Genomic DNA, 20,873 nt, shown 5'->3' on the forward strand with positions numbered 1-20,873 from the left:
AGTAAGAAAACATCTAAGCTATGCAAAAATAGATATATGTTCCATTATGATAGTAAAGGATGCCCATTAAGATGCTTATGGATGTTTAAGCTTTAACAATGCTTAAGGAGATTAACCCATGCATGCCTGTATATTCACAGATGCCTGTGTAGAGATGTATTGTTTCTCAAAATAAGATATGGTATTCTTAGTGGATAAATTAGATTGTTTAAATTGATAGTAGTCTTCTATGGCTTCATCTGCACTGCAGAATTAATGCTTTTTGTCACCACTTTAACTGGCATGGCTCCATACCAGAGCTGTCTGACAGAGAAGGCTGATTATCTCACAAAAACTGCAAACCCCAGAATTCCATAGCATTGAGATGTGGCAATTAAAGCGGTTGTTTAACTGCATTAATTCTGAAATGCAGATGAGGTCTTAGTGATCTATACAGAGACACCTGTTAAAGAGATGAGGAGAGATAAAAGGTTCAGTCCTTATGAAAGTGTAATATCCTAATGGCTCTATGATGTGATGTAATACAGTATAATACCTAACATTCAAGGTAATGTAACATGATGAAAGAAAGCACCCAAACATTGATATGGCTGTGTTTTTCCATAAGGGGAATGTATAAGTTTGTATATTTATGATTGCATATAATGAATTGCCTAAAAAAATTACCGAAGAGCTGCTCATTATCCCTTACAAATATCCTGAGATCCTGATACATAAAAATGCTTAAGTAGAATGCTGGTGTTAACTCTGCCTGTTTGGTTTTAACCACCATCATGAACTGGTCTCCTAGATGGCTAGAAGATGTTAATGGGGCCCCAGACAGAATCCAGATTATCTAACAAGTGGCAAGGGCCTTCACCCCTTCATTCTAAAGAGATAGCGATGGGGAACCACGCCTGTTTCAATGGGACTGAGACAGCTTTGGATGGCTTGGTGGATGAATTAAACAGGGAATTGGACAGGGGGTGTGTGCCCCTGTTGATTTTACTGGGTCTCTCAGCAGCTTTTGATACCAACAATCATGGTATCCCTCTAGGATGCTTCTGTGGGATGGTACCTGAGGGCATACAAAGAAATCGAGAGTATAGGGCAGGAATGTGTGACTGTTCTACTGTAGTTTCAGTCCTTTTTGGAGAACTTGGAAGGTAATGCTGGAGGATCCATGCTCTACCCCTGGACGCTGGCCTGTGAAGTTCCTCAGGTCTCAAGTTTTGTCCTTCATGCTATACGTTAAGCGTGACTAGTAAACTGATGACATCCAACTCTATCATTTCTTATCTTCTTAAATACTTGCTGAGATATATTTGTAAGAATACCTCAAGAAATGCTTGAATTTCAACCAAATGGAGAAAACACCCAGCATCTTTTCCAGAAGCCTGACAGCTTATGAATTACTAAGTGGTTTTCTATCTAAATGTGATGGGCTATTATTAAGCACCCATTTTTTTTAAAGAAAGCAATGCTTCCTAAATTTGTATGGGTGTAACTGCTTCTATCATAAGTGTAACTTTGTGGAACAAGCTCATAGCTTAGCTGTCGAAAATTATTGCCAAAGAGACAACTTGAAAAACTGAGGTGGCACACACATGCGTTCTATTGAAATGGGTGTTTACTGCTGGTAATTTAATTTTTATTTTATTTTATATTTTTCCTTTAATAATGTACTAAAAGGGAGTAGAAATATCAGTCAGATAGGCAAATGCATGCATTCCCTATTCAAGGAACAGTCATGCATTTCAACCCAGAAGAAATGCAAAAGATCCCTTTTGAGATTATTTCAAGATGCAGGAAGACTGAACACACTCTGGTGTCTGCTGTTGTGTGTTAACTGCCTTCAGGTCAGCATGAATTATGGCCACCCTATAAATGAGACATCTCCAAGACTCCCTGTCCTCAATAGCCCTGTTCAGGTCTAGCCAACCTGATGGAGTTTCTTAGCCTTAATGTCATCTTCCTTTTTTTCTGATGCCTTCTACCTTATCTAGTATTATTGTCTTTTCTATAAACCCTTCTCATGATATGTACAATGGACTCAATTTATTCATTTTGGCTTCTATGGAGAGTTCAGACTTGATTTGTTCTAGGACCCATTTATTTGTCTTTTTAACAGTCCATGGTATCCACAGAACTCTTCTCTAGCAGCACATCTAAGATGAACTGATTTTCTTCCTGTCAGCTTTCTTCAATATCAGCTCTCACATCCACGCATAGTGATGAGAAATACAATAGCATGTACAATCGTACCTTTAATATTCATTGAAATATCTTTGCAGTTCAAGATCTTGTCTAGTTATTTCATAGCTGCCCTTCCAAGTCCTAGTCTTCTTCTGATTTCTTGACTGCAAAATATGGGGAAAAAATTAACTATTATAATGTCCTTATCATCTGCATTAAATTTAGGTATATCATCCATGGTTATTATTTTTGTTTTCTTCGTGTTCAGACTATAGGCCATAGTTTTGTTTTTTTCATATTTACTGACAGATTTTAGTCAGACCTAGAGTGGATCCTATTTACTGCATCATCTTCTAGCTCAACAATCCTGCCCATCATCACCACCACTCTCCAGAGTAAATCTAACCCATGACTTCTATGTCACATTATCAGAATTATCTTCTACTTATCTTCACTCTACTGCTGCACTTATGTTCAACAGTAGTCCTATATTAGCTTTCCCCAGTCTGGTGCCTCCAGATATGCTGGGTTGCAGTTCCCATCATCCCCAGCCAGTAGCCATTGATGCTGACTGGGGATGATTGGGAATTGTAATTCAGTCCATGTAGTGAATGCCAATTTGGGAGTGACCATGGTCCAAAACACACTGCAGAACTCACATCCACATCACATTCATTATGCTCCCGATCGCCAGTGAGGCAGGACAAGACATTCATTCTCAAATATGTTGTTAAACCGTGATGGAATTGGGGGAGGGGGGTCATTAACAGATTATTTCAAGTGGGGAAAGAATTGATTTACAAATGACCCAATGTACAGCATGGTACAGCGTACGGGAAGTTATGAAATCATGTGATAAACTCAGGCAAAGATACATTAATGCAGTGGAATTGCAGTGTAACAGTGTTGTGTGATAAGTTCCATTGTGCTGGAGGGGAGTTCTGTGGATATCATAAATTACTGAAAAGACAAATGAATGTATCTGAAACAAATTAAGACCAATTTAGCCAAATTAGCTAAACTGAGGTGATTGTACTTTGGAACTATCATGAGACAACATGATCCACAGGAAAAGATGATAACACTTTAGTAAAGTTGAAGGCAGTAGATAAAGAATAAAGCTACACTACAGTTGGGTTGACTCAGTAAAGGGAGCCATGACCCTGAGTTTGCAATGCCTGAGCAGGGGCAATGATGACCAGGGTTTATGGAGTTCTCCCATTTGTAGAGTCACCATAAGTCAAAGCTGAATTCACAATATACTGTATAACAGCAACAATAATGCTCTGATCCAGAGTATAGGAGAGCCAGTGTGATGTAATGGTTTGAGCACTGGACTGTGATTCTGGAGACTAGGGGTCAAATCCCCGCTTAGCCATGGAAACTTACAGGATGACCTTGGGCAAATCACACTCACTTAAATTCAGAAGAAGACAAGAGCAAATCCCCCCTTTGAAGAAAGATTGCCAAGAAAACCCTGTGATAGGTTCACCTTAGGGGGTCCATAAGTCGGCGAAGGCACCCAGCAATGCACAGCCTATCAGTGCAGCACAAACATGCTGAATGTTACTGGAACACATTTTAGTCTGAATCTTATTAGGTGTCTCAACTAGAGTAGATCTCTTCAATCAGTAGGACTGTCCATTAAGTACCATTCAGTAATTAAGTCAGTGAGTCTACTCTTGTTTTGTTCTCCATATCCTAGTGGTGTGTTACAATGCCAGACTGAAAATGCAGAAAACTTTAAGGTCAGTGATCTCTTCAAAGATCATCTTGTGTGAGAGAAAGAAAAGCACTGCTGCACAGCATGGTTACCTCAGCATCATCTTGACTTTCATCCATGCTTGTTAACATGTATTGATTCCCCATACCCACACAAATATTAAAGGGCATGAGTTACCTGTGTACCACCTGTCCGTGGCTTGACGGAATAATTTGTACTCTCTTGTTTGAAGACAAAAGATGGCAATTTAATTGCAAAATAACATTGGCATTCTGTAGAGCGATTTGGCCTACTTAATTAGCACCTTTGTTCATTTTCTTAGCAAAAGAATAAATCTCTCCATTGTTCACACACCTGTTGTAAACAGATATGTGCTTCAGGCAAATAGCCCAAAACAAAGAATTTATACTATGTACCACTAATTTACTAGATATACTGTAGATTAAAGAAAAAGCCAGTCAGCCTTGCACAGTAGCTATTGCCTTTTATTTAAAATTACATCCTATCTTTCTCTCTGGTGAGCTCAAAGCAGCCTGTGCCAAGTGGAGTGCCACAGATTTCTGTCCTGGGTCAGCATCATTCACAACGTGGATGAACAAGTGGAGAGGATACTCAGCCAGTTCACATATGACAACAAGCCAGAAAAGGTAGCTAATATTTCAGAAGACAGAAACAGGATTCAAAATTACCTCTCTTCCAGACTGACTGAAAGAAGTAAAAAAATTCTTGTGATATAGCTTCTAGAGGTTTGCCAGGTTGTGTCGGTTGTCACTGACCTCGCATCTACTTTTGGGGAGCTGTTTGTAGCAATTCAGTGGGTCTGGACTAGAAATCTTCCAAATGTTTCTAAAAAGATAGGGGCATGGTTTCCTGAAGTGATCCTACTGTTTGAAGGGCAAATTTGCTCATGAGTTACAATGTTACTAATATATTAAAGCAATTCAATGCTAAGAAGGGGGGAGGGACATCAAATACCAGAACTTCCCAATACATTTGCTCCATCCGAGGCAAATCAGAGGTTGGATGGCTATCTGTCAGGGTTGCTTTGACTGTGTATTTCCTTCATTGGGAGTCACAGCAGATGACCCTTGAAGCACCTTGCAGCTCTAAAATTCTCCCCACCATCACCACAAAAAAAAACCTCTCCCCAAATTTGATGAGCAGCATCACAGTAGCAAGTTCACTGTATAGAACTATATAGATAGCATGTCTCAGTGAGGCAAAAGACCAAGCAAAACCGCATCTTCACATAAATGATAAAGGGATTTGAAGTGGTGGTAACTATCCTGGAAAGAGATGATGATGATGTATTTATATTCCACTTAATCACTCGGAATCCAAGCAGATTACAAGAATAAAACAAGATACAGTTAAAAATTCAAAAAAAAACTATCCTTCCCCCCACCCCACCCCCAGTATAAAAACATAGTAATACTAATAGGAGATTAAACCAGAAGGACATTAAAACAATAGTATAAAATAACAGTTAAACTAGGTAGGAGATTTGTAGGAAGTTTATAACGGGGTCCTGATAGGATGGAAATGAGGATGGAGAAAAGAGGAGAAAAAGTGGAGGGGGGGGGGAAGGCAGGTAAATTGAGGTGGTAAAGGGAGATCTTGGCACTGTGGTGCTCAAGGAAAACATCAATGGACAGTTATGATGGTAGTTGTGGAAAATGTAAATTCCAAGCCAAGGATGATTACTAAATAGGTATAATAACTGAAGCACTGTAACACCTTTACACAAATCTATGATATAGCAACATTTAGAATTTTGTGGACAATTGTGATCAAAATAGTTTTGAACAAACAAAAACAGATCCATCTCAGAAAGGATAGTGGAGAACTGGAGAGGTTTTGGAAAAGTGTAACCATTGAGCACTTTCTCTCTCTGGAAAATGAATGCCTTTGAAAAGGTTTATGGGGAAAGGCAACTAAAAAAGGACAAAAGAGGAGCTTCTAAAATTGTGCATGGAAAGAGAAATTGTGCTCCCCTCTCATAACAAAAAATAGAGGTTACCACCTATCTAGATTTATTGGTAGAAAGGTCAGAACAAAGAAAAGGATGTGTTTCTTCTAACAATATACAGTTAACCTATGAAATTTATTGCCACAAGGTATGGTGATAGGCAGCACCTTAGACAACTATAAAAGGAAACAGTCCAATTCCTGGAGTATATAGGACAGCCAATGACATAACATTAGCTATGATAGCTTAGTGACACTTTGGTAAATTCTCTCAAAACCAATGCTACCAATTAAATCCTAATGTGCAGCTACCTTGTCTTTTCTTCCTTAGCAGAATTTTTGATGGAAAGAAGAAAGGAAAATGGAGTGATGGTGGAAAAATCCAAAGGATTGCCAAAATAAGATCATGATGACTGGGCATTCACACAGCTCAAACTGAGTGAATGAGTGAGGCAATTACATATTAAAAACTACATCTGGGAGCACTTATGGTTGCTTGCAGATAGGGTTTCTTTTTCAGTAAATTATCCAGGTGTATAAAATGCCCTCTCAGACACCCATCCATCTTCCACACAACAAAAGTCTGAATACAGAATGTGTTTGCTTTTTTCATACCATCTATCAATAGCAGTTTCTTCACTGAAGTCAATAGTTCTTATTTATAAGACACTAAGCATTTATTCATGAATCTGTCTTAGTTCAGTAACAAAGGTATCTATATTCCTGGTGGCTCATCAGACCTAGACTGCCCAAAACTGGTACCTCTCAAACGGAGTTTATTTCTCCCTAAATTAATGATAACTTTGGAATGCTTTTACAGCTTTTGCAAAGGTTACTTCATTCTTGTGCTGTTATAAATTTTCATTTCAGTCTCAAATTCATAACAGGTTTCCTTTTTTCCCTCTAACTGCACAACTATCAGCTTGCCATCTGTACAGTTTTTTGCAGCTGCAGATTTTGTACCCAACCTCACAGGAAAAAAATTGCAATAGCAAGTACATTTCTATACTGCTTATCAGTGCACTTAAGCACTCCCTAAGCAGTTTACAATGTGTAACCTAATTGCCCCCCACAAGCTGGGTACTCATTTTAGGACCTACAGAAGGATGCCAGGCTGAGTTGAGCTTGAGCTCTTGGCTGGGATTGATCTTGCAGCCTTGCGGTTTGAGTGAGTGGCTGCAGTACAGGCATTTAACCACTGCACCACCAGGGCTCTTTAAAAAGAATGGAAGGAGATTGCTGTCATCCTGCTCTGGTTGTGAACTTCCAGGAATCATCTGGTTTTCCACTGACAGAAAGAAGACGTTGGGATCAATGAAGCCTTAATCAGGTCCAGGAACTATTGCTTGATAATGTCCCTTTTTAAGTATATCTGCTAGAATCTGCCAACCAGGGCCAATAGTGGCCATGGGACTATTCAAGAAGGTAGTAGTTCCTATTTTCAAAGTCATGTGGTACCATTAATGATAATTTTTATTTAGCATGAACTTTTGCAGATTGAAATACAAGAAAGCTCATGCTAAAATAAACCTATAAAAGTTGCCATAAGATCTTTTGTTGCTTTTTTTGAACATACTAATATGGCCACCCTTTGAAAAATGGGTAAGGCAAAAAAGTAACTTTTCCAAGATCTATTAAGGCAGACTCTCTACTTAATTTCAATCTCCAGAAGGAATAATTTGTTTTATTTATATACCGCTATTCCAAAGATCATAGCGGTGAACAGCAAGTAAGCTAATTAGCAAGTAAGCTAATTTGCCCCCAACAGTCTGGGTACTCATTTTAGCGACCTCGGAAGGATGCAAGCCTGAGTCGAGCTTGGGCCCTTTTGCTGGTCTTGAACTCGCAACCTTGTGGTTTCGAGTGAATGGCTGCAGTACAGGCATTTAACCACTGCGCCACCAGGGCTCCTGAATTACCAAATTTAAGCTATGGCCTAGACATCATTCTAATGTGTGGTTAGATGCATTTAATGAATGTGGGAAAACTGTGCAGTAGGAAATTGCTCTGTGTGTGTGTGTGCGCGTGCAGTTGTCAATATGGGCTTTAATCAGGTATGATTACTTTTTCAAAGAAATAGATGAGAAAAATACAAAGAAACAAAACTAAAGAGAGTACTGTTCCCTCTTTTTAACCTTATATTAGTATATTATTGAGACTAACTAGGTAACAGTTCCATCTGTGACCATAAAGCATAAAACTATGTCCAACTGATTTGGATCTAACTGTTTTGCTGTAGGCATTGACACTCCTTTTACACTCCTTTTACACCATGGCTATAATGTTCACTGAGACCCAGAAGGTGTTGGTATTCATCTCTACATTTTGCAATGACTTTAACTGTTACATAAATTTTGTCAGTTCCTTTTGGTTCAATCAGCTTAAGCAGTTCCTCCTCATAAATGGACAAGGGGAGTATTTGGGGAGATGGAATTGAAAATAAGAGTACTATCCTTTAATTAATTAATTAATTAATTAATATCCTACCTTTCTCCTAGTACAGGATTCAAGGCAGCTTACAACACTTTAAAAAAAAAACTATTAATCCAAAAGGTAATACACAATTAAACTAAAGTTCTTATTTTAAAAAAAACATTTAAAACATAATAGACTAATGGTCTGATATGGTAAAAAGTACTTTCATATGAGTGAAGAATGGAAAGATCTGAAGTAAGCACAACTGGGTATCTACCCTTTTTGTCATGTGAGCAATTCTTAGGTTTTCCCCCACAGGTTGAAAAGGGGCAACAGCAGCTATATTTAGAGCCAGCTGTGTATAGAGCCAAGATTTACAGTAGTAAAGCTTTAGGGTTTTCCCCTGTACTTTAATACTTTAAAGAGGTGTCAGTATGTCCACCTATCAGAGAAGGAAGACATTTACATTCAGAGTTTAGAAGAACCCCAGTGTTCAAAAGAAGTCCATTGGTCTTGTTACTGAACAGACCAGCCAAATTGCCAGGATGTTCTATTCATTTTCATCCCCCATCAGTCATTGGGGTAAAGAGCAGCTGAGTAGATTTTGCGCCTGGACTGATCAATTTTCATGGTAACTTTGGAAGACTGCTGCAGGGGTTGCTGGACTGTAACCCAACTGTAGTTGTAAGTCACAGCAGTTCCTCCCCCCTGCCTTTTTTTGGCAATAGGATTATCAAGTGCAATTGCTTGCTCTTCAGAAAGAGCATTTCAAGTACATCTATCTAAAAAGCATCAGTTCCAGGCTGTAAGTAGCCAGAGATGTATAACACCTACTCTAAAGCTGTTCAAAACTCTAATTTATTGTATCAGGATCATTGGTAACAACAGCGTCCTTGACAGAAATAGATGGAATGCTGCTGGTCTAGGTGCTCCATCTTTGCCGGTTGTTCACCCCAGCCACAAACCATTTTTGGCAGCCCATTCATAACCTTTCTGCTTCTCTCCAAACAAAGTACATTGTGCTGAATGGGACTTGGTATTGCTGAATTCTTGTTTCCTAATCTTTAGCTGTAAGCACAGATCAGCCTGTGCAAAAAATCTATTTGATTTTCAGCAGCTTGTAAACATATTAATTTTTCTGTGTATGTATTATACTACTTAAAATTATCTATATTTAATTGCAGAGGCTGGAAACCTGTTGGTGATGTACACTGGTATAGTCTGAGGTTATGGCAGTAAATATAATTGTAGGGATATTGTAAAAGAAGCTGTCCCAGCACCATGACCATTTAGAGGACAGGCAAGTTGCTGGCTGCATTTCCACAAATAGGATAAGGGAACAGACATTGATTTCCCAGATTTCCATCTATGCTAGCTGCCTCACTGGAGAGTAGCATCTGTTCTTGTCTTGCAGGTGCAGAATTCCACTTGGACACTCACTTGCCCTTCCTGGAGGGAAAATGTTCCAGTGCTGGAAAGCTGCCTTCCCCTACAGGTAGAAGGAGGAGCCCAATGGAAGTGTGGAGTGGAATGTCATATCCTGCCTACATGATGTATAAACTTGGCGATTGTAATAAAGTATACTATTATGGTATATTATTCAGGAGTGGGGGAAATTACATTTTTGGACTATAGATCCTACAATTCCCCAGCCAACATGGCCACTGGATGGGAGATTTGTAGCCCCCCAAAAGTAACTTTTCCAAGTTCTGATTGCATTTATTTATTATTTATTTATCCTGTACAAGATTTGTGGGATTTGTAGCCCTCAAAAGTAATTTTTCCAAGTTCTGATTGCATGTATTTATTATTTATTTATCCTGTACATTATTTGCATTACAGTATTTGTTTATATTACATTGATCACATTGTAATATTTACCACCATATTCCCCCCCCCCCAAACTTACTTGCATTTGAGGTTTCCTTTAAAGATTTTCAAAAGATCATCTCCCTACTACCAATGTGAAGCTGTTCCTGATCTTTAGTAGGAAAAAGGAATTGAAGCATCCTTTTATTGCATTGCTTTCTTCCTAATAAAAATATGGAATAGTTTCAATGATAGTAGGGAGAATGCCATTTCCCTTCAAGAAATATTGGCAGGGATTAAGTAACTGTTGCATGCTCTTTGTAGTGAGCTTGTTAATGGAAGCTCTTTCTAAATCAACCTCTAATGGACAGCTGAAATCCTTTTCCAAAACATAATGTAATTTAACCAAAGTATAATTAAATGTTCAGTAAAGCCAACACAATTAGTCTAATGTGACATGATAGTGCAAATTTGTAATTTTAACAAAAATCAAACATGGATGTGAAAAGCAGCAAGAGCAATGGTTGTGGCAGTGATGCAGATTTATAATTCCTTTCTATTTCCTTTCATCTGAAATTAATACATTATTTATGTAACATAAAAGATGTAACTAAAGCACATGTTATCATGGCCAAGTCAGATGTCCCAAGGTATGGCCACAATTGGTTCACTAGTTTCAGTTGTGCAAATCCACTTGTTTACCCTCCATTCTGAAAATGTCCTGTTTGGACAATGTATGGCCCAAACCACAATTCTGGAGGGAACAGTGTGGATGATATCATGTTCAGCACATGAACTGGGATATTCTGACCCTTAACATGAATCTTAAAAACATACCTCTTACTCCAGATCTGTTGCTGCACCAGGGTGACTGTCTGCACAGGTGTCCCACTGAGCCACCCTTCACGTCTGCCATTGTCACCAATCATTCACTCAGAGGTCAAAATGAGAATCATAGTTATGTGATCATTGCTGAATGCCTTATTCTGACTTCAGAAGTGAGTGACCAGTGGCAGCAGTCAATGCACCAGGCAGTTCAATGGGAGACACATGCAGATAGCCATCGTGACACGGAAACAGTGAGTCAGGTAACATGGGAGCTTGGGGAAGCTCTGAGGCCAGAATGCTGGCTACCTCCAGAATATCCTGGCCAGTGTAGAAAAGGCTCTAGCCCACACTGAAACCTGAGCATCAAGGTTTAAAGCTAAGTCCAGCAGTACATCCAAACTGTGAACCTGTATTTTGAGATTAAGCACAACCCCATCCAGCACAGGTTCAGTCACTATTTTGATCTGCCTTGCAATTGACCAGAATCATGACCATTACTGTTGGCAGGCACCAGTTTAGAATCAAAACAACTTTCTTTGATTGAGATGGAAAAGAGAGATAGAGTTGGGTGTCATCAGCATAATGATGGCACTGGGCCCCAACACTCTGGACAGCCTCTATCAGCAGTTCCATGAATATGTTAAATAGCATGGGGAACAAAACACAACAAGGAGTCAAACAGGAATCCCTCAATAAAACCATATAGATTTTCCAGAACCATTGCAAAACTGTCCCTCACCTAGTCCCATTTCATCAATGGGGCCCAGAAGGATACCATGGTTAAAAACTGCCAAGAGATCCAGGAAAACCAACAGGGACACACTCCCCATGTTCAGTTACCAGAGAAGATCATTTATCATGATGACCAAAGCTGTTTCTGTACCATAACCAGATCTGACACCAGACTGAATGCATCTAGATAATCTATCACATCCAGTAGTCCCTCAAGCTGTGGGGACACTATATGCTCCAGTACCTCATCCACAAATTGAATATTAGAGACTGGCTGATAATTATCTGATACTCAAGCCATTGTGGAGGCTGTAGTACAAAAAAAGTATTTTTTGTCAAAGCACAGAGGTGTTTCAGCCTGGCTTCCAAGGGTGTCCAGACTTTCCCTCCTCTGAATGAGTTTCAGTTGTGAACCCCTGGGAAAGCAGACAAAATCTTGAATTCAATTAGCCCCACATAGAATAGACCCAGTGAATTGATGAGATTTGTGTTGGCTCAATCAACAGTTTATCTAGGGCTCTGCTCTAGTTGGGACTAACTAGATTCAGGCCTACATCACCACATATTGGCTTTATAACACTGATCCTTTGCTGAGCTTGGAAAATAACTTTTTAAAGGTAAGCTAATCATGTTACTTCCAGTGTTTAAAAAAAACCAATAGGATACTAGCCAAAACATTTGCATCTTTCTTTCTACATGCATAGACTACAAATGCTTATCTTGGCTGGTGCAGATCTGTCAAAGGAAGCTGTTACCATCTATTTTGATCATCATTAAATGTGTCACTGTAGAGAAAAATAATGGCTCTCAAGGGAAAATAACTGCTCTCAATGAGGATTAAGTGTATGTATGTGCTTCAAGTTGCTCATTGACTTACGGTGACCCCATAAATTTCATAGAATATTCTTAGGCAAAGAATACTCAGAGGTGGTTTTGCCAGTTCCCAGCTCTGAAATATAGCCTACAGCACTCAGTATTTGTTGGTGGTCTCCCATCCAGGTAGTAACCAGGGCTGACCCTGTTTAGCTTCCAAGATCAGATGGCAACTGATGCTTTTTAGGTATCAAAAGCAGGTTTTCTAAACTAGGGTTTCTTTGATATCCATGTTATAGGTAATGACACTCTTGGATCTTTGGCTCATAATCATGAGAGCTTCTAGTTCATTGGGATGAAACAAATACCCCTTTCAATCATGGTTGCAGCCAGCATTTAGGACACATTACACCATGGTAGACATCTTGTATCAGAAAGGCTTTTTCATCCTATGGGAATTCTTTGCAAATACACACTGTATTTATGGTGAACACCCCAATGTACATTCATGTTTTAAACATTAACATATAAATATACCTTGGGTGTTCACCATGAGTACAGCATGTGTTAAAATTTAAAGTGTGTGTTGTAGATAAATCATTTTTTAAAATCACAAAAATGAAAATGGTGAAAAATGTGCAATTAAAACTACATGACCAGAATATCAAGTAAAGGAATTTGTTTCTTCAAATGACCACATTGGCTGTGGTGGAACTAGAATAGGTGTGCCTTCTTTGATTTTTCAGCTACCTTGGGAGTGTGTTGGGTCCCCAGCAACTCAGAAGTAATACAACTCTAATAATAATGGTAGCATTTTTAGATTTGGTCCTTCTAAGAGCTGCTCAGGCAGGCTCATGACATTTGCAAGGACAGACAAGATCAAGGGCTGTTGGGACTTCTGTTTTCTTTCTTCCTGCTGGGCAGCTTTGTAAATTTCTGATTTTCCCATCAACAAAACCTCACTTTTCAACCAGATCACAACAAAGGTAAGCCAAAAATGTTAAGCCAGTGATCTTATTTCTTAAAATAGTGGAAGAGGGTTCAAGAAGGTTGCTTCCCTCCATGAATCATTTATATGGAAAATTCATATTTTCGAAACTCTGTCCACAATAATATGAAGAGAGAGTTTGCCTCTTTTAAGAACAAGTTTCTATCAACTCTACCTTCAGTTTCATAAATATGATTGTGGAGGGAAATGGACTTCTACAGAGAACAGAAGCAGCAAATGTGCTTTAAAAATCTGTGAATGCATGTCACAAATAAAATGCATAATATAATTTTTCTTATCTTCTGAAAACTGGTACTGTGATTTAAAGGGCTCTATTTAATAATAGTAGTAATTCATTTTATTTACCACATTGATATACTGTCTTTCCTTCAAGCAGCTCAGAGCAAGATAATCCCATGTTAGGTACATAACTAACAGTGTGAAGCTGCTTAGACTATAGAACAGTGATGTACCCAGAAAAATCTTGAGATTCACAGCACTTTAACTGGGTTTCAAAGCTAAGGAAAAACTGGAATCCAGATAGTCCTAATCCCATTACAACTACGATTTCTATCCTATTTAGGCTACATCAGCACTGCAGAAATAATCTAGTTTGACACCATTTTAACTGCTATGGTTCAATTTTATGGAATTCTGGGAACTGTAGTTGTGTGAGACATTTAGCCTTCTCTGTCAGTGACGTCTGGTGTTATAACAAATGACAAATTCCAGCATTCAATAGCATTGAGACATGGCAGTTAAAGTGGTATCAAACTGGATTATTTTGGATGTCTAGATGCAGCCTCAGGAATGGTGTTACCATGTATCCAGACATATTCAATTAGCATTACTAATAGCATGTGCTATTAAATGTTAAACAGGAGTCCAGTCGTACCATAGTTATTTAGCCCCCCAGAATCAACAAATGGATTGTTGTGATTGCATTGTTTTGATAGTGGAAATGGTGATTATTCAATTAATCCTTATTTTCTCTAGTTGCATTCATAGGACTTTATCACACGGGAGAAAGTGGGGGAAAGTGTTTTAAACCAACATTATCCCATGAAAATTGCTCAGTCAATGTCGCGATTAAAGAGGACTTATCCTGGGAATAACCAGGTAATAACCAGCAACAAATCATGAATGGGGAAATCCCATGAATGATTTGTTGCTGGTTATTACATGGTTATTGCCGGGATATATCCTTGCACGATTTGCATGGGATAATGTTAGTTTCAGCTCAAAACCACAAGGTTGCGAGTTCAAGACCAGCAAAAGGGCCCAAGCTCGACTCAGGCTTGCATCCTTCCGAGGTCGCTAAAATGAGTACCCAGACTGTTGGGGGCAAATTAGCTTACTTGCTGTTCACCGCTATGATCTTTGGAATAGCGGTATATAAATAAAACAAATTAATTAATTAATTAAGCCCCCAATTTCCCCCCATGTTATAAGGTCTATAGTTTGCCTTTCTTCCAAAGAGCTCTTCCAACTTTATCCTCACAGCAAACATGTGAGATCGGTCAGGCAGAAAGAATATAATTGGCCCAAGGTCACCAAGTGAGTTTCATAAACCTGGATCTCCCAAATCTCAGCCCAAAATTTTATTTTTCCCACTGCTGTTCCTGTCACATTGTGGGGACATCACATGGTGGTTTTTGTTCTTTGTTTGTTTGTTTTTTAGTTCCTCACAGTATAGGGTGATCAGATGTCCTTCTTTTCCAGGGCATGTCCTACTATTCAATGTTCTGTCCAGGAGGAATTCCAAAATGTCTTCCATTTTGAGCATGACTAAGAAGCATGATTTTACATTTCTATCAGCATTTTTAGCTTTTGTGTTGTACTGTCCTACATTTTTCTTGAAATGTTCTAGGTTTTGCAGGGCCTTGTCCTCCTTTGTGGTTATGACATCTGGTCACCCTGTCACAGGATAAAATGCTTTGGGCCATTCTTGATTGAAACAGTGACCCCAAACTGAGTGAGGAGCCAAACGCTCATTGCCTCAGAGATTTGTCTATAATAAAAGTAAGAGCAGAATACCTTAAAACTATTGGGCATCATTTTCCTTGGGAGAGAAAAAAACAACATTAAAGTATAGTTTTCTTTTGAAAGTCACCCCATGTCAATGCTAATTTTAACCTACCAGTAAAATTAAGATTCATTTACCTGCCTGATAGCAGCGTTACACATCAGTGTCAGTAATTGCACTCAGATTTGAGGATCACCGAATTCTATCACAATTTCTTTTTCTTTCCCAAAATTACTCCCCTCAATTAGGGCAGCTGCATCATTTGTCATGGCTACCACGATGGCACCTCCTCCCCCTGGTTGTGGCGACATTGACCCCGATTATTATTTCCTCTGTGACATCTGTGAAGCCTGGGGCATTGGACTGGAAACTGTGGCCACTGCAGGCATCCTGGTCTCTCTGGTACTCCTACTGCTATTCACCATACTTGCTTGCAGGGTCAAAGACAAAAACAAGAAAAACATGGTGCCCATTCAATTCTTCTTCATCCTGGGCACCTTGGGAATCTTCAGCCTCACCTTTGCATTCATCGTCCGACTCAATAAGGCAACTGGCCCTGTCCGCTTTAGCTTACATGGGGTCCTATTTGCCCTCTGTTTCTCCTGCCTTTTGACCCATGCCTTCAACCTCATCAGGCTGGTGAGAGGAAAGGTCCCTTATTCACAACTATCACTGTGTGTCCATGCTGTTGGCCTCACATTTGTTCAGATTATCATAGCTGTCAAATATGTTGTCATTACAGTAGAAAGAGATGGCATTGACTTGGCTAAAATGGGGAGAGAACAACGCAACAAGGACTTTGTCATGCTGGTCATCTATGTGGTTGTTCTAATGGTCCTTGCTTTTGTGATCTCCATGTTCACCTTCTGCGGACCATATAAAGGCTGGAAGAAGCATGGGATACACATCTTTCTCACTCTGTTCTTCTCCATAGCCATTTGGACTGCATGGATCAGCCTATTGCTTATGGGTAGCATGTCTGATGAGGGTGCTCAAAGCAAGTGGGATGACCCACTCATTAGTGTTGCTCTCGTAGTGAATGGATGGGTTTTCCTGATGATATATACAGTGCCAGAGATCTGCTTTCTTGCTTCCCCATGCAAGCCCAGGGACTACCCACCAAAGAAATCCACAACCAGACAACAGAGTGTTGAAGTAGGAAGTACTCAAGGTATGTAGTATTATGTACTCTGTAGCTATTCTGATGTGCAAAAATAGATGAGTAAAAATTATCATACTGACAGATATTTTTAAACAGGGAAATCGGAAGAACAGAGAGTACATTACCATTTTTGGCTTATGAACACTCAAGAGAAAAATTACTCTGGCTTAGATCCAAACTAAGTTAGTTAGGCCTTAGTCCCATCGAAAACAACAGTGTGCTAGTCATGTCCCACTCACTTTAGTGGAGCTAAAATGTGACTAAATCTGGATCCAGCCTTTTAAAAAGTAACAAAAACACCCTGTAAAATAACTATATTCATTTTAAAAATGAAGAGGACAAGAAGTGTGCACATTTGTTTTTTTAAAGAAAATATGTATAGGATAATTCATACATTCTCATTAGTTAAAACATATCTGTTGTTAATGTAAGAAAATCAAGAGAGTGGAAAAAATAAAGTGCTATTGTTTATTTATCTAAAATGGCTATTTAAGTTTCAATTATGTTTAGAATGCTACCCAAATGCCTTGGTAAAATACAGTCTCTGGGTGGGGCAAAATAAAGACTAGTCAGCTCTTGTCAGGTTGAGTACATCAACCTCATGCGGTTAAATGTGCATCATTCAGTGAATGAAAAGAATGAGTCAGAGAGCAGCCTCTTTGTTAAGTGTATCCTCTTAACCAAGGATATTGTTCGACTTTTTGATCAGGAGCTACAGGATTATTCAGCAAAAGCTAAAATGCAGAAGTATCATGTTTCAAAATGATTGTTGGCATAAATCCTTGGTCTGGGGCCTGCACATTGATGCCAGCTCTGACATGGAAAGGAAACAGTCTTGTACCATCTGAAAATACAAGAGAAAAATTACTTTGACTTAGATTCAGAAGGAACTAGTCTATAGTTCCCTAAAATCAAGGATATGTTAGTCTTCATCAAGACTAGAAAAACATCCCCCTGGGTTCAACCCAAAACTTGCTGTACTTTCCTATGTCAGTGCCCTACACCACTTCAATGACACTGCTTTGTCATCACTGCCAGTCAGAGGTGAGCAATTCTACAGCAACCACAACACTGCTGTTGGGAAATGTGAGAGACCGTAATGGATCTCTCAAGTGAGAAGCTGAAGAAGAACCTGTCCCACACCTAACTACCCATATGTACTAGTAGAGAAAGAAACAAGCTTAGCCTTATTTGTAAAACATAAATGTAGCTTTACTTATAAATTACTTGTAAATACATAATCTAATGGAGGGGAGAGGCGGAAAAAGAAAACAGCTACAGTGATTTAAGATGAGAGTAGGTATGGAAAAGCAAAACAAACAGGAAGTCAGCAAACATGTAAAGAAGCAATGAATTAGCAAAGTTTGCTAATTCTGAATACTGCAAAGTCAACACACACATAAAAATAGGCTGTGTCTTACTGTCTTGTCTGGGAATTTCAGGTACACATTATCTTCATTCTTCCAAGAAACACATTTGATTTGAGTCTAAATGAAGTTCTGTGGCCTGGCCACTGGTGTCAGTTCTCTCATGTATAATCCTCCTCTTATTTCTGCCCTATTTGTTAGCACCTGATAAAGAAGGTACTGAGGAAGATGTCTTGCTTTCCGCCAGTGAGAACTGTCTTCAGCCAAAGGTAAATCTCCTGCACTTCATAATAGACATGGGACAGATAAAATGATCTCATGATAGTGTCAGGTCAAGTATATTATATGAATAAAATATGTATGTTGAATCTTGAGGTGATTTTCAACCAAGGTTGATGGACTCGTTGCAAAAACTTGATTTAAGGTGGAGAAAAATCCACAAAAGCAGGTTGTTTGTCACACAACATTCAGGGTTTACCCAAACAGAAATTAGAAATAACCCACAAAGTGGGTAGTTTTTCAGATGACGTTTGTTTCAATTAGAAATAACTCAACATTAATCCGAATGCAAAGTCGGCAAAACCTATTCCTTTTTACTTTTGGGAATTTTCTGAAAGTAAAAAGGAGTATGTTTTGTCAACTTTGCATTCAGATTAATGTTGCATTATTTCTCATTAACACCAATGTGTCTGAAAAACAACCTGCAAAAGTGGATTTTAAAATCCATTTCTGCATGGGATTTAACCAATTTGCCTCCGTATGATCAAGTCCTATGTATACTTTGCCCTGTTTGTCCATGGATTTTTTATCTATGGATTCAATCATCCGTGGTTTGAATTTTTTTTTTAAATGTATGCATTCCAATAAGCAAACCTTTTGCCATTTCATATAAGTGACATCATTTTACTATGCCATTGAATGGGACTTGAGCATCTCCAGTTTTCGTATCCATGGGGGGGGGGGGGGGAGTGTCCTGGAAGCAAACACCAGTGGATACCAAGTGTCCACTGTTTTCTGAAGTCCATGAAGTACAGCTCTCTGTAATTCTATTTACGGCTGGACAGGATGGCCTTCACTTAAATTCTGAGGAGAAAGGGCATTGTGTTCTTTATGGTATGCATTTGAGATGAACCTTGAGAATCCAATAAACAGCCACCTGAAACCTCAGTGACCTCTCCAGTCCCTAAATCTCCTGGTACCTGTCAGCTCCTTCATTTCCCTATTTTAGGATCTTCAGGCAAGAAGTGAAGTCTGTAACAAGCCATATTTCTTTATTTTTATGTACACACATACTGTATGCAGCATGCAAAAGTACTATTCACCAGCAGCTATGAGATTTTGAGGTCCCTTATCTTCTGCAGAGACAGACCCTGGATCAAGAGTCTCTGATGTTAACTTGGAAAAGATATAAGCAAGGATGCCACCCATGTCCAATTGTTTTTGCTCAAATCCAGTAAGATAGTGCTTGTCAAAGTTTTGAACTCTGGAGCACAATTTTCTCTTCCTCCTCTTCCTCTCCACCACCATCCCCACCACTACCCCTATTTCAAATTATAGCCAAGCTTCAACCTTGTTTTACTCTCTATATCCTGTTCTTTGGCTGCATATAGGCATGCCTTCAAACAAGAATGGATGCAGATTTTCCTCCTGTAGGGCAAGCTCTTCTTTTCTTTGGGTCCTTTCACACTACCCAGTTAATGCACTCTGCTTCCATTTTAACTGCCATGGGAGCATCCTATGTAATCCAAGGTTTTCAGGTTAGAAAGGAGCATTTAGACTTCTCAGCAAGAGAGCTCTAGTGCAACACCAAACTGCAAATCCCAGGATTCCATAGGAATTCTGCCATGGTTGTTAAAGTGGAATCAGAGCACTGTAACTGTGTGTAGTATGAATGGTTCCTTTGTCTTCACTCTTGTCTCCCTGGTAAATGCAGCACTATATTCCCCATTTGTTTCCCATTATCTTTCAGATGGCTCTGCTTTTGGTGTGATTTCACGTTGGATATCCTGGGGTGGATATCTAGTGTTGTTTGTTAATGGCTTGCTCTTTAATTTCTTGGCCCATGACTTTGTTCATTTTTCACTTTCAATTAATGAAGTGAAATCCCACTTTCTTTCCAGAACCTAGAATGCAAAGCATGCTTCTCAATCCCTCGGGCAACCCTACGTCCAGCCTACATGAAGGATATGACAGTGTGCTCTGAAGCCAAGATGGCACCTATCAAAGACATACACTGATCAATACCTCAATACACATGAAGTCCAGAAGAAGGTGGTTGATGTTTTGTTCAATGATGACTATTCTTTTGTTGCCAGTTTCTGATTCTCACTGTGCGGACCTCTGCCCCAACTTAATCTCAGCCAAAGGCTTCTAAATGGAACATGAATTTATTCTAAACATATATCTGGTATCTTTCTTTGTTCCCTCTTTTTTAAAAAATGACTTGCCTTGTATTTCTGACAACTCTCAAAAATCTTTGAAGATTCCAGCTTGTCACTCTAGAGATCAAGCCAACAATTAGGAATGTTTTTAATAATATGTTTGGTAAGATTTTTAAATTTACTTTAATATTGTACAGTGACTGGAGGTGCTATGGGTCCCCTCACCCTGCTTTTCATGATATAACTTCCCATCCCTGACTATAGCTGCTTCAGCTCATAGTATTTCCCAAGCTTAAACAAGCCACATTGGAGAAATTGAGAGCCTATGTGGTGTAGTGGCTTGAGTGTTGGACTAGAAGGAACAGGGGTATATCCCTTATCACCCACAGAAACCTCACTGGTTGACCTTAGACACGTCACACTCCCTGATTTTAAGAGGAAAGCAATGGGAAACTCCCCCTGGATGAATCTTGCCCACAAATGCCC

General features: G+C 39.2%; 1 protein-coding gene across 1 annotated transcript in view; it reads left to right on the forward strand.

Annotated features, from left to right (window-relative positions):
• The window catches only part of LOC149312025 (retinoic acid-induced protein 3-like), a 23,794-nt gene extending 3,387 nt beyond the window's left edge, over positions 1 to 20,407 (forward strand). Inside the window, exons 2-5 of the mRNA XM_089523804.1 lie at positions 9,696 to 9,776; positions 15,726 to 16,648; positions 18,208 to 18,275; positions 20,127 to 20,407. Coding sequence (XP_089379930.1) covers positions 9,696 to 9,776; positions 15,726 to 16,648; positions 18,208 to 18,275; positions 20,127 to 20,243 — 1,189 coding nt within the window. The 3' untranslated portion in view covers positions 20,244 to 20,407. The remainder of the gene's footprint in view (positions 1 to 9,695; positions 9,777 to 15,725; positions 16,649 to 18,207; positions 18,276 to 20,126) is intronic.
• Positions 20,408 to 20,873: the final 466 nt, after the last annotated feature.

Source organism: Sceloporus occidentalis, unplaced genomic scaffold (assembly GCF_023333645.1).
Source record: "Sceloporus occidentalis isolate IW3139 unplaced genomic scaffold, rSceOcc1.0.p SCAF_5, whole genome shotgun sequence".
Taxonomy (NCBI): domain Eukaryota; kingdom Metazoa; phylum Chordata; class Lepidosauria; order Squamata; family Phrynosomatidae; genus Sceloporus; species Sceloporus occidentalis.